The 15,440-nt window shown below is 29.0% G+C and overlaps 1 protein-coding gene across 2 annotated transcripts in view; it reads right to left on the reverse strand.

Moving 5' to 3' along the window:
* Positions 1–829: 829 nt before the first annotated feature.
* Positions 830–15,440, reverse strand: part of LOC142323389 (glutaryl-CoA dehydrogenase, mitochondrial) — a 35,940-nt gene continuing 21,329 nt past the window's right edge. For both annotated transcript variants that reach the window (XM_075362953.1, XM_075362954.1), the window contains 4 exons: positions 13,880–14,096; positions 9,677–9,906; positions 7,772–7,932; positions 830–1,033 (listed from right to left, as the gene is read on the reverse strand). In XM_075362953.1, coding sequence (XP_075219068.1) covers positions 966–1,033; positions 7,772–7,932; positions 9,677–9,906; positions 13,880–14,096 — 676 coding nt within the window. In that variant the 3' untranslated portion in view covers positions 830–965. The remainder of the gene's footprint in view (positions 1,034–7,771; positions 7,933–9,676; positions 9,907–13,879; positions 14,097–15,440) is intronic.

Raw genomic sequence — 15,440 nt, forward strand, 5'->3', positions numbered from 1 at the left:
AGATCACGCTATTGATTTTGAAAAGGACATTTTTTAACATCTCAAGCTCTTGAAACCAATGGATACAAGAGTATTATTATTAGATAGTACTACCAACCTTTCTGTTTCTGTTTAGCCTCTAGAACCACCATAAGGTATTACTTCAGAGGATGATATGTATGACAGTAAAATGAAGTGTAGTCTTTTACAGTCTCAGATGGACTGTTCCTGAGATGTGTGGTTAACTGAAACCCAAGCAACAAAGAACACCGGTATCCATCTAGTATTCAAATCCATATAAAGTAACTGCCTTTACTAGGATTTGAATCTTAGAACTCTTGATTTTGAAATCAGCTGATTTGCAATGATGAGTTCACCACTAGACAAACCCGGTGGGTATTACTACCAACCTGTAGATGAACTGAAAAATATGCAAGAGTAGCTAGTTAAAATACACTATATAAAATACAGACTTAAAAAATGTTGAAAGTGACTGCCAAAGTTGTATCAAGCTGGAAGTTAAACATCCTACTTCATTGCAGACAACTATGCAAAAAGTGGACTATACTTTTGAATAATTAATAGCAAATAAGCAAATAAATTATTTTTATAATGCATAATGTATCCAATTAAATTTACAGTGCATAAGATTTAAAGTGCGGTACTTATCAAATTAATATCAACTTGCGCTAATGATGTATAAACACAAGTTTAATTTTTTGTTGTATACAGTCAGAAAAAAGATTCATGGTATCTCATTCTACTGTTTTAAAATAGCAGATACCTTTTAATTTTATAGAGTTTATGGATTTAGTTATAGTGTGAAAAAAGGAAAAAAATCAGACAGTAATTAGAAAAATAATTTGTCATATTTAATTACTCAAATACTTTATAAATAAAAAACAATATCAGTTATAAAAATATGATCATTATTTCCCAGAACTGTTAAAAACACTGAAATATCAATGTCTGAAACACCATGTGTATCAAGCACTGAATGCTTGCAGTCCAGTGATTGATCTTCCTAGAACCAACGTATGAATATCATAAGTTCCTGAAACATATAAATTAATTTATATAATTTTACAGTATTATGATTTAAAATAAGAAACACACACACACACACACACACACACACACACACACAACATACATGTCAATTAGAAAAGTTCAAGTTCAAAATCTGTGTAAAATTATTGAAATTTCTGTTGAAAACATGTACATAATAAGAGAAATATAAAAAAAAAATATGAGGTCTGTTCAAAAGGTTTGTAACCATATTATTTTCTCAAAAAGTATTTGAATGCAAGCAGTAATCATAATAAATATTTTGATTATGTTTTTATAACAGCCAATTTTTCAATTGGCTTTTGAAACTTAATCCTGCTTTTTTTACTTCATCAAATAAACAGTTAATTAACTCAAACAATCTTTCAGGTTTTTAATAATATGTTTATTAAAAGTAATTCATGATGGGAATAAAAAAATTGCTGGTTCAGCTATTGGGGAATGCCCTCTGATGATGGGACATTCTTACCAACTTTGGATGAAGGGTACTGGGGAAATAAAATATCCATGGTGGACAAAAACCAGTGAAGATGATGTTGGGTAAAGTTAACAAAATTAAAAGAACACACAGCTTGTATTTGCCAAAAGAAATTGGACTTTAATTAGAAAGAAAACAACTGAACTTATGTTAAATCATAACATTAAAAAATAAAAGAAATTATGAAATAAACATAACTTAATTCTATATAAGAAATATCAGCTGAAATCAGCATATAAATAATGATATTAAATGAGAAAATACATGAATATACATTTTTCAAATACACATTTTGAAAATCTACAATTTAACAAAGCCTGAATATTTACAATTATATACTTAGAAAAACATAACATCAATAAACATAGTATGACTGGAAAACTATTGCATTACTGACATATGCTGTAATATTGAAAAATTAGCAATGAACAAATGTCATTAACTTAAGACAAATAAACTACAGTAAATCTTATTATTGGCACTGGCCTTTTCTGAATTATGAACATCACCAAACTTAACATTAAATAATTAAAACATGTAATTCTAGTTTAGTATAGAAAAAAGGCCACGATAATATTCCAATATTAAAAAAAAAGAGTTAATTACAATAATCAAATTGAAATAAGTGAACATAAATAGAGTTCATTTTAGAAAATAAGTTTTCTTGAAAACATGAAATTACAAATTACAAAGTCCAAAAACATAAATTCACATCAGGAGTAATTTTCTTTAGATTAATATAAGAAGAAGTAATATGAATTCGGTTCATGAATAGATAAGAATTAATCTCGGCGATTAAAAAGTTACAAGATTAAATGATAGAGGTAATTACAATAAAAACAAATTGTAATAAGTAAGCACGTAAAATATGTTGCACATGAACAATAACATAACCTTATATAAGCCACCTGCCGTGACTGGACTTAAGTGAATAAATGGTTTTTTAAACCAAACTTGAAATTGAAAAGCATAATGTACGATTAACTGAATGTTTTACAAATTTTACTAATAACGTAACTAATTACGTAACGTTACTAATAACGTAACTGTTTACTATAAATAATAATGAAGGATTTGAACATCCCTTAATAACACACGAATATTGGTAAAAAATGAACTCGTGAAATTAAAGTGCACAGATACATACAGTTTATCCTTGGTGTAGTCTGTAACAGAGGTAACAATTTGTGATTAGAAGTTGAAACAATACTTGGCGTCTCAGATTTATAGTAATGAGTTTGGAGAGATTCTGCATCGATGAAAATGTAATCAGCAGCTGGAGAAGATTCGATGTCGATAGAGTTGACAGTTTGTAGCGATTGAAACACTTTTACGAGAGACGTAATATACAGAATTTGAAGATTAACTTAACAAAGAAATGAGGCTGGACGAACATAGAAAACTGTGAAATCACGAAAACACTGATGAGTAGAACAAGAGAATATTTCGACAGAGAAATACCACAACATTTATGAGTATGAAGACAACAAAAGTATTAACACATTATACGAGAGAGAGAACCGCAAGCTGGTCCCCGCCCGGGGACCAGCCTGTACATCCAAACAACATTAAATACAGAACTGGAATGAACAAAGCTGGCGTGGTGAGAAGGGGAAGTGAACAAAGCAATGGACAGAAGAGTGTGTATGTGTGTTGACAACAAGAGTAGTGTCTAAGTGTTAGTATGAGAACGATTAGAGAAAACGTGTGGAATTCGGGAACAAAGACAAAACAAAAATAATTTACAAGCAAGCAGACCACCAAAGAATTACGTAAGACTGATAAAATAATTTCTGAATACGTACAAGTTGAAGAAATGACATCAGGGTAGACAAAGAGAAATAGACTTCTAGGAACTATGACAATATTGAAATTGGTGAAAATAAAAAACACTTAAGACTAATATATATATTAAGACTAAACAGCAATAAATAATGCGTGATAGAAATAAGCTGACACCAATATGATGATGCAACAGTCAGTCAAGCTGGAGCCTGAGAGAAATGATATCGAAAACAAACCCAAACAACTCAACCTATTTTAAAAATACACATATGATAAGCCTTACAAAAATGCAAAATAAATTTACCAACCCTGTAAACTACAAGACTCGACCATAACCTTGAATTTATTGGAATAAACGCAACTTTACGCAATGACGTAAACAGATGGCCTGAAGGCAGAAGAGGAAGACTTCCCAATGGCAGAAGGGGCAGATGATCATAGGGAAATAACCTGAATAAAATCCAGCATAGATAGAGCTCTATAAGCTGGAGTCTGTCTAGGAGAATGGAAGCCTTAAAAGATTATCCACTGGTCCTCCAGGTTGTGGGCCGGGCGTGATATTAGCAACTCCACCCTTGAAAAGAAAACTGCTATGAAACCAAATGATGAGCCTCGAATCAGATTGGAATTATGGATAACGAAAATAGACATGTCATAAACAAACAAGATTGCAAAGGAAACATACTTTAAATATTGCATCCTGGAATGTGCAAGCAATGTTGAAAGCAGGAAAAATGATGGGAATAGGAGATGAAATCAAGAAGTACAACACTGATGTAACAGCACTACAAGAGGTCAGATGGAGAGGAACAGATAGAGTGGGCAAAAAGGATTATAGCTTATATTAAAGTGGAAATGAAGAAAATTCTGGCAGTTATGGAACAGCTTTATATTGTAAATGTGAAAGTAAAAACATGCCAGTTGGCTTTTGAGCTGGATTGTAAGTGAATATGTAAAAATGAATTAAAGGGCGATTCAGGAATATAACTATGATTTCAGCCTACGTGCTAACAGAAGAAGTGGCAAAAGAGGAAAAACCTTCTATAAAAATTTGGCCAAAATATGATATATTGCTGTTGTCAAGATTTTAATCCAAAAATAGAGAAGGAGCTTTTTCTAGCAGAAGAATCAGGAAAGCACACACTCAATGAAGAAAGTAATGAGAATGGAAAAATGCTTGCAGAGCTGGTAGAGGGGCAAGCATTGCTAAAGCACAGTGTTCGAACATAAAAAAATCCACCTGAGTACTTGGAAAATGCTGGTAACTAATTCAGTCAATCAAATCGACCACATGTTGGTATCCGAAAAATAAGCAAGCTCCATAGAAAATGTTAGAACATGAGGTTCCGACTGTGATTGATCATTTTGTGGTTAGAACTGCAATTTTGCAAAAGATGTCAATGACTGATTTGAGGAAGAGGGTAGGGTGTATCAGAATGCCCTGAAAGGAAAACTTTAAGATGCCCAAAGGCAAATAGAGAGAGAAAGGTAATGTGGATAGGATGTAGGATGCTACAAAACAGGCAGTGATGGAAGCAGCAGAGGAAACCACTGGAGAGAGTGATGATCTAGAGGAAAACAAGACAGGCAGAATTAAAGCTAAAAAATTGCAAAAATGTTTTGCAATTGCAATTTTTTTATTTTAAGTTTAATTTTTTAACAAAACTTTTTTGATATAATAAGATATTTATATTATATCATTGAACTGATTAATTATTATACTACAAAAAAGGAAAAATAAGTATATTATAATATATATATATTATATATAGCAATATATTTATTTAAATATAATTATTTCTCCCTTTAATATATAATTTTATTAAATATTAAGCTTTAATTCTTAGATGTAATATAAATTAAAAAATGTATCATATAGGATTAACTTATTCAATATCAGTTAAATCAAAATTAATTCAAAATAAGTTTTTATTTTAATGTAAAATAGTTTTCGTAAAGATATTCATATAAAATAAATTATTTAATTAAATGCATCAATAAAATAATTATAATAAATTCAAATTCAATTTCAATTAAATGATAATGGAATAGTTTAATTTCTTATTTAATTAAATTAAATAACCTTTGATTATAATTAATAACCTTTGTAGAACAAACTCTACAAAGCTATTAGAGTAATGAATACTAGGTACCGGACTAATATCAGGGAATTTAAGAACAAGGAGGAATCATAATAGCAGAGGAAAGGAAAGTGATGGAAAGATAGATTGAACACTCTGAAAAGCTATGCTTCCAGAATGAAGATACCCAGAAAGAAGAAGATTGGGTACCAGAGTAACATACAGCTGAAGAAGAAGTGTCAGCCTTTGGAGAGGTTAATGAGGTGGTGAAAAGACTGAAAAACAGAAAGGAAACTGGTGAGAATTCAGTGATGGCAAAAATGTGAAAGTATGGAGGAGAGGAACTGGCAAGTTGGATGCAAAAACTGATCTAGATTATTTGGAGAGAAGAGAAGATGTCAAGATACTGGAGGAAAGGATTGGTGTGCCCTATATAAGAAAGGTGACAAGTTGACCTACAGCAATTACTGAGGGATTAATTTGTTAGATGTAGCCTATAAAGTCTACTTTAGAGCCCCGACAAATAGATCAAGAACTTTGGCAGAGAGTCTAGAAATTCTATGAACATAACATAAGTTTACATTTGTTATTTAATGACTTTTTCTTTTTTTTTTCATAAAATGCATATACAAAAAATTTTAAAAGCAATGTTTTTCTTTCGATGCAAACAAATTAAAAAACAACACATTTCTTCCTGTTTAAATTAGTTCTTAATAATATAAGTAAGCCTGTTCTGTCTTACAGGTTTAATTCAGTGTTCATTATGATTTTTATAATAAAATTTAATTACATAATTAACAACTCAATTTTTTTTTTTCTTGAACAGACTACAGTTGAAAACACATAGGATGTGTGTCTCTGTCAATGTGAAAGACATTAGCACAATTGTTTAAAATATTTTTGGTAAAATTGTTTCCTTTCAGTTTGAAATAAGTCCATGTGGGAAAGTAAACATATTACAAAGATGTCACATTATTTTTAATGAAGAGAAATAATGATTCTGTGTATGACATTTTTGCAATGAAAAACCAAAAGCTAAACAATGAGACAAAGGCAAGACATAAATGTTATGTTTATTCAGCAGTAACATCATTAAGAATATAATAAAGTAAAATAAATAATTTCAAATCACATACTGTTTTTAATGGAGCAGCATAAAAAAATTGCCTCAGGTTGTTTATACAAAAGCCAATCAAGCAAGAAGTATAACTCTTGTAACAAAGACATCACAGAAATCTATTCACTGTCAGCACAGACCAACTCAAGTGATTGTAATGGAGCTAAAGTCAAGATAGATTTTTGAGTGGTTAATCAGCAGATAGAATTGAAAGTGTTACAGAGAAAATAAAGTGTTATAGGAGGAGAAATTCCAACTGCTTGATCAGTAAGGAATCTGTCAGAAAACACTGGATAAACAGGGAGAGATGGCATGAAACTGGTTTCTTACATATTTATGTAAGATTGGAATCTAGGAGAGATCATTATAATACATAAGTATGACAAAATATTTATGAATGTAATCTTTTAGAGCCGTGCATGAAAACTGGTAGAGCTACAGTCTACATGTTATGGAAAGTAGATGTGTTCATTTGGTTAAAAGATATAAAGATAAGATAAAATATAGATATAAACATTAAAATAAAGATATAGGATAATTTAATTTTTAAATGTGTAATTCTCTAGGGAAATAAGGAGAGAACATCATTTGCTAAAGTACATTATGCAAATAAAAAATTATATATTATTTTGAAGGAAAAAATTGCTAAATTTGATTAAATGGTTAAGAGATTACTTTATCATTTCATTATTTATAGTAAGGCGTTTTCATAAAGCAAATTTTATGTTTTAGTGTCTGTTTCACTCACTCTTACTTTGAGTGTGTGTATATTTATGCATGTGTGCACACACAGGCTGCCTCATGGCTCCGAGTATAAAAATTTATCATATTAAATCAACATTAACTTTGGTGCATATAATAATCCATTAAGCATTATGGTATCAGAACATGACTGCAGGCAATAAGAAACATGCAATGAATGGTTTATAATGGGATACTAAATAAGAAAAAATGGCACTAACAGATTTAAATAGAATACTTATCTGGTGGTTTTAAAATAGTAAAAATAAATTAATTTTTGAAGGTATTATTTTTTAAATAAATAGATATGTTTTGAATCATACACATACACATAGTGAGAGAGAGGGGGAAATACTGATGAATTCTATATCAGCTTGAATTTGATTGCTGAATAATGATTATGATTGCTATTATTATTAACGCACAAGATGCAAAACATAATACAGAAATTATTTAACATACTTTATCTCAGCTAGAGATCTACACAGAAAGTACAAATAAATAAAATAATATTTATTATACCTTCATAAGTATTTACTGCTTCTAAATTCATCACATGTCTTATAACATGATATTCATCAGAGATTCCATTACCACCCAGCATATCTCGTGCAGTCCTGGCAATTTCTAATGCTTTTCCACAAGAATTTCTTTTAATCATAGAAACCATTTCAAATGTAGCCCTGTACATAAAAAAAAGAACATTAAAGATTTATCTTTTTATATAAAATCTTTAAAAATATCTGAGCTAATTATTAAAAAAAAATATTGTAATATAAATTTATACATAAAGTAAATCAGGAAACATATTAAAATACAACAGAATTATAATATAACATAATAGATGTTTTTTTCTATTCATTTAATTAAACAACATACATTTTTTCAACAATCTAAACAATTAGGGGTTAATAAATGTTAAAATATTTTTTTTTTAAATGATTATAAATTCAAAAGAGAATCACATGGATTTGTACTTCACAAGTAGTAAAATATTTACAACCTCCTTATGGGCCTGGATTGCACTGTGATTCCTGAGATTATTGTAAATTATTTTCATAATGTGTATAAAAGACAGAAAAACTACGTGATGGGAAAAGAAATATAATCACATATAAAATTGAAAAAGAATTATAGAACTATAAAAAATGGAAATCTGGAATAATTAGACTATTGATTTAGGTAAATATTTATTTAAAAAGATTAGCAATTAAAATAATAAGTAACATTATAACGAAAAGTAATCTTGCGATGATTCTGAAGTATACTGTACTGAATAAATTAATCCAGAAATAATACAAAAATCTAGACAGAAGGCAGGAGAGAAGTTTGATTTCATTTATTTTGGTGCCAGGATTCTAAAATACTAAAGACAGCTACAAAATAGAAAAAATACAAATTGCATTACTAAACCAAATAGTTATATAAAAAAAGAAGAAAATTAACTTATTCAAAAAAAAGAAGAAATATATATAAAGATGTAAATAAATATTTATATTTTGGATCTGAAATATATATAAATTTATATTTAAAATTAATTAATAATTTATATTTCAATTTATATTAATCATACATTATTAACTATCATTAAACTTTTAAAAAAAGTTTCGTACTTTTTTTACTTTTTAAAAAAGGCCAATTTCTCAATAAGAAACTTCAATAAAGATACCCTCTTGAAGGAATCCACAGATCTTAACATGAGGAAAATAGTTGCCAGACTACTACACAATCTTAAAGGCTGACACAGTAAATGGCAAATTGAGCATTACAGTTTGGTATAAGGGCTCCTGTAAAGCAAACATATAAAATATTGTATCCCTTGAATGGACTGTGGACATAAGTTTAAAAAAATTCTTTAAATAAGGAAAACCCTATCTTTTTAACAAAATGTTTTTATAAAATTACAGTAATAAAATAATCTTGATTCAACTATTTTAAAATAGTCTAATTAATATAAAATGGAAATTTAGAATAATTAGACTTTTGATGAAATGTAACAAATATATTAAAGTTTCAGAAGAGACTACTGCAGAGAATAAAAAAACAAAAACAAAACAAAATCACATCTTATTAACATAAATGCCAGTATTGAAAAAAAAAATAATAATTCAAAAAATATTACTCTAATTTTCAAATATTTGAAATCTAAAAAGATATAAATTATTTTATAGAAAAAATAATTAACTGCAGAAACTAAAGACCGACGACTGTTGTTCAGTGTTTTAAACAGCCTTAGTAAGAATCTAGAACCATAAGCTGGAATTCAATGCCACATCTGACTACATGATTTGAATAGTGATACCTGCCTATCGCACAAACAATCCATATAATTCAGTACAGAAGGTAATATAGCCATTACATAATCCCATGATTTGGTAAAAATACATTAAATTACACAATCAATTTAAATTAAATTATAATACGTACATATCTCTATCTTTAAGTCGAGAAACCTGTAAGCACGCTTGAAGTGCAAGTGATATTTCAGTGAGCATATCAGCCATTTTCTTTTGCATAAGCTGATTAGCAGCCAATGGCCGACCAAACTGATAGCGATCTAAAGTATACTGTCTGGCAGCACTGAAACAGAATTCAGCAGCTCCAAGCACTCCCCAAGCAATCCCTGTACGTGCTGATGTCAAACATCCTAGTGCACCCTAAGAAAATATATTTATTTTTATTAAAATTTCAAATATAATTAGAATAATGAGTTATAATTCATTAAAAAATATACACATACATAAATATTCCATTAATTATAATGTACTAAAGAAACAATTATTTTATCACTGTAAAAAATCAAATTTACATGTATTAAATGTAATTAATTGTAACTTATTAGCACAACATTCTTATCATTTATATAACTACCTATACGGATTCAGTGTAGATGCAATTGAGCTACACATATATCACATTTTATTTAATATTTAATGTGCAGCGGTCATAATTGTAAGTTGGAGATATTTTATGTATTTAAAATACGTTGCAGCACAACAGAAATTTTACAAATTTTCTACTGGTTAAGTTTAATTTTAATTTTTTTTGTTGAAAATAATGGACAAACTGTTGGTGAAGATTTTAATCTAATAATGTTTTTTTATCTATAAGCAGGTGTATATTGTTGTATCTAGTGTTCAGATATCAACATGCCATGTTATAAACATTCAATTTTCTTTATTATACAAACAATTCCAATAAAAAATACTGTTTGTAAACAAAGATAAGTAAAGAAATATTAACATAATTACATGTCCATAATAATTACAGGTAATTTTTATATCATTATGCGCTTAAAAAACCTAAGTATAAATAAAAGAGAATGACAACAAACATAAGATAAATAAAAGTAAACTACCAGTAAAAAAGATAAACAGTTTTATTAAATAATGTTAAGTACATTTTAAAACAAACAATAACATATTTCTTGTTAAAACTGTGTTAGACAAAAGATTTTGTTAAGGTTATAAAATTTGTCACACTCTAGATGCAGATAGATTAATAAAAGTTCAATAATTGCACTGATAAACATAATTTTTATTTCCTAACATGCGATACATGATTTTAGTCTGTTTTTTGATGCTGAAAATGAATATGAACTCAGAATCTTTCTATCACCATTTTTGAAAAATTTTATTAAAGGAATATTTTTAATTTTTCAACATATAGTTAGCATTTTAAGCTCCTGTATTGAATTTTGTTAGCTAATTTTTTATTGTTTAACTTTGTTAATATAATTTATAAGCTATAAATAAACAATACTAGACAAAGAATTAAATCATACCATAGTCACATATTATAACGTCATATCTAATACTGAACAGTGACAAGATTAATCATAAATGTACAGGTCAAAATATGTAGCTGAAAACAGAGTTGTGTTGTTTGTATTAAGCACTGGATTTAGGAATGAATTAATTTTGTTCGGTCTTATTTCTGTCTTAAGTTTATTAACAGTGCAGTGTCATAATGCCTCGAAATTGTGTAAATGATATGGATGCCTTTTGATATGTATTTGATGATTTTACTGTAAAATCAAATAGAAAAAACATTACACCTTTAATTACAAAAGCATATTATTTGTACTTTCAGTGTAAAATTGGTGTTCAAGATAAGATGTGGGCTCCTCATATAGTATGCACTAATTGTTCTGTATATTTAAGATGACTGAAAGGTAGATGGAAGGCTTTTTTTTTATGTACCTGTGGTTTGGTGTGAAACAAAGGATTATATAACCAACTGTTACTTCTGTTTAACACGTGTATTTTGAATTTCTAAAAAATCTAAACATACTGTAAAATATCCTTCATTGTAATCTGTAATCAGGCCTGTACCTCACAGTGAAATTATTCCAGTTCCTGAGCCACCTGTGAATGTATGTTTCGAAAGTAGTGATGAAGAATCGGGCAGTACTGAAGAAGACAAAAATGATTTTGATTTTTAATTATCTTCCAATAAGCCACATCTTATATCACAAGGTGAATTAAATGACTTGGTCATGGATTTAAATTTATCAAACAATCAAGCTGAACTGTTAGGATCAAGACTGCAAAATTGGAAATTACTTCAAAAAAATTCAAACATTTTGGGCTTTCGAAGCTGACAAAAAGAATTTCTCAGTACTTTAATGGTGAAAATAATTTGGTTTATTGCACAAATATTGATGAGCTTATGTTGCACTTAGGACAAGTTCATAAACCTGAGGACTGGCACCTCTTTTCATAGATCCATCCAAGTATAGTTTAAAAGTAGTTCTACTATACAACAGTAACAAATATCCATCGATAAGAATCGCTTTTGGTATTAATTTGAAAGAGACATACGATGTGATGAAAGATATTCTTGAAAAAATAAATAATACAAAACATAGCTGGAACATATGTGGTGATTTGTAAGATATAGCTAGTTTGTTAGGCATGCAGTTAGGATATACTAAGTACAAGTGTTTTCTTTGTGAATGGGACAGCCAAGCTAGGAATAAACATTATGTTACCAAACAGTGGAAGAAACAAGACAACTTAACTCCAAATGGAAAAAATATTATTCATGAGCCCTTAGTTGAATCCAAAAATATTTTTACCCCCTCTTCATATCAAGCTAGGACTAATGAAAAATGTTGTAAAAGCAATGAAAAAGAATAGTCCTGGATTTTTGTACATCAGGCAGAAATTTATGAATGTAAGTGAAGGAAAAATTAAAGAAGGAATATTTGTTGGTCCTCAGAAAATAGAGCTGGTCAAAGATGATGTATTTAATTCAGTGTTAAATGATGGAGAAAGTGCAGCATGAGCTTCATTTAAAGAAGTCTGCAAAAATCTTCTCGTTAAACAAAAATCCAACAATTACCATGATATTGCTAATCAACTTCTTACTTCATACAGAACTATGGAATGTAATATGTCTTTGAAAATACATTTCCTCCACTCACATCTGGATTTTTCCCAGACAACCTCGGAGACGTAAGTGAACACAGTGAATGTTTCCATCAAGACATTTCGGTGATGGGAAAACTGCTACAAAGGGAAATGGAATACTAATATGCTAGCCGATTACTGTTGGACATTAATTTGGGATGTGCCTGAGGCTATCTATAAAAGAAAAGCATCAGCAAAATCATTCAAGGTATGGCCATGCAAAATTATAAATTTAACAGATTTTAACTATATTTTCCCATAATTTTTTTTTAAGTATAATTTATTTAAAACTAAAGGTGATAGAAAAATTGTATTTACAGATCTGTAATGTACGCAAAAAAGCAATTCAAGAAATGGTATCATCACACTTAGAGAAACATTAAAAAAAAATGTTTTTTGTTTATCAGTGTTATTTGTAGATTTAAGAAATGTAAAGAGCACTGATAAGGTAGTCAATAATATGTTGTGACAATGAAAAACTTGGCAATATAGGACGATGCTGTTCAGTTCTATCACAGACATGCTGTGAAATTAAGTCCCTTCTTCATCAGCCTTTAGATCTGACACAGTAACTTCTACTCAATTCAATATTTTTTTTTTTAGATTTTTAAAAACAGTTTACATAATTTATTTATTCTCATTAAAAATGAATGGTTTTCTAATTAAGGTAATTTGCTTTAAAAAGCTTAGCAACTATCTATGATCATGCAGATATGGGTATTTTTAAACTCATCCAGCTTTACAATCTAATACGAGCAATAGTTCCAAAATGTTAGATATTTACACTGGACGGCTACTTATTGACAAAGTTTTGGTACTTATTTGCTCCTGAAATTCGCCTCTTTATTTTTAATACAGAGTCCATTTGCATTCAAAATTTATTTAATTTTCTAATTAAAAAAAAACTATTATTTAAATAAAATCGCATTATAAATTAAACTTTGAAATGTAAATTTAAAAAAAATAAATAAAAAATAAAAGTATACCATAATTTAATTACATTATAAGACTGAAAATAGCATGAAAAACTGGTTTTAAAATAACTGATATTAGGAAGAAATATGTCCAATTATCATCTCCTTTACTTAGTAACTGGTTGTAATTTTATTTTTATTGTTTACAACATTAATGTAATATTAAATAAAAATCAGAAAATCTGATTTTTATGATAAAATAATAGTTAACTTATTGAAAACATGCGTCCGTAAACACAAACCTTTAATCCAACTATACTAGGAAGTAAATTTTCTTCAGGAACACGTACTTCATCCATTACAATCATTCCTGTAGTTGAAGCTCTAAGTGCAAATTTACCTTCTATTCTAGGAGTTGAGAGACCCAGAAAACCACGTTCCAATATGAATCCCCTAACAACTCCATCTTCACACTTAGCCCATACAATGAAAACATCCGCAATTGGAGAATTTGTTATCCTAAAAATATTAATTAAAAATAACATATATTGTTTTGAAATTATTTGAAATTCCTACAATCAAATATTCAAACTTAAAAAAGTTTCTGGATTATGACAAAAAATATCCACCATCTGCTGTTTAATATCTTTGTTTTTTCTTGAAGACAGGAAATATTGCTGATCTATTTACTCCAGGAATTTGAGTATTTTGACTGATGAAAATTTGTTGAAGAACTGAGAGATTGGTGTGTTCTATAATGTTACTATGTAGACAATACGGACTATCTACGGAAGTGTTCAGAAAGAGATGAAAATGTTGAAGATTTATCCTTTCTGGATTCATACAACGTGCATTAAAAGTAGACAAGATGTGACAATATTACTGATAGTAATAGCAGATATAGCAATAAAATCACTTGCAAAGTATTTCAATTTTCATCAATTTTACACAACTTAAAAAAAATTACTCTCATTAACGGATCATTCAATAATTAAAGAATCAAATGGCAACAATGGGAAAACTATTTAATAGAATAAACTGAAACTGTCTGAAATTCAAGATGGCAATCCTGATATAAAAGAATCAGCTGTTCAACAAGACTTTCCATTGTTATAATCTCTTCTATTTATTTCAAAATGTCGGTTCTGCTTGAAACTTCTACAGTGGATGAATAGCATACTGCAATAAGATTTGTATTTTTTGAAGGTGTATATTCACTCATGAATATTAAAAAAAATATGGTAAAAAAGCATATTAACCTAGCAAATTTTTATACAAGGGGCATTCAATAATTAGCGAGACAAACTGATGTAGTGAAAAAGGCTCATTCAATGACAATGAAACTTAGTGAGGGTCAAGTTGGCAACCTTGGGAACACATTTAATCAGAATTTTTTGATCATAATTAATATAAACATAATAAACATAACCTCTTTTATTGATTTCAGAATGTCAGCTCCGCTTGAAATGTGTATGACAGAAGATCAATGTTCAATGATAAGATTTTTACTATCAGAAAGTGAAACCATTTAATTCGGGCAGAATAAGTGCGACTGATCTCCATCGCTCTGGAAGACCTGCTGAAGTTTCAACTACTGCACTGCAAAATCGCATAAATGATCTTATTCATCAAGACAGGGGAGTCAAAATTTCCCAAATTGCTAGTTTGTGTAGTATTAGTGTTGGAACCACGCATCCAATTATTCATGACGTGCTGAATTATCCCAAAACATGTTTGAGATGGGTCTTAAGACAGCTGACTCAAGCCCATAAAAACACTCAGATTCACATTTGTTCTGAGCTAAAAGAACAGTTTTAAGCAAAACGTAATAAACTTTCTAGACTGTATAATAACATGTGATGA

The sequence above is a fragment of the Lycorma delicatula genome, chromosome 4 (genome assembly GCF_047948215.1).
Source record: "Lycorma delicatula isolate Av1 chromosome 4, ASM4794821v1, whole genome shotgun sequence".
NCBI classification, from domain to species: Eukaryota; Metazoa; Arthropoda; class Insecta; order Hemiptera; family Fulgoridae; genus Lycorma; species Lycorma delicatula.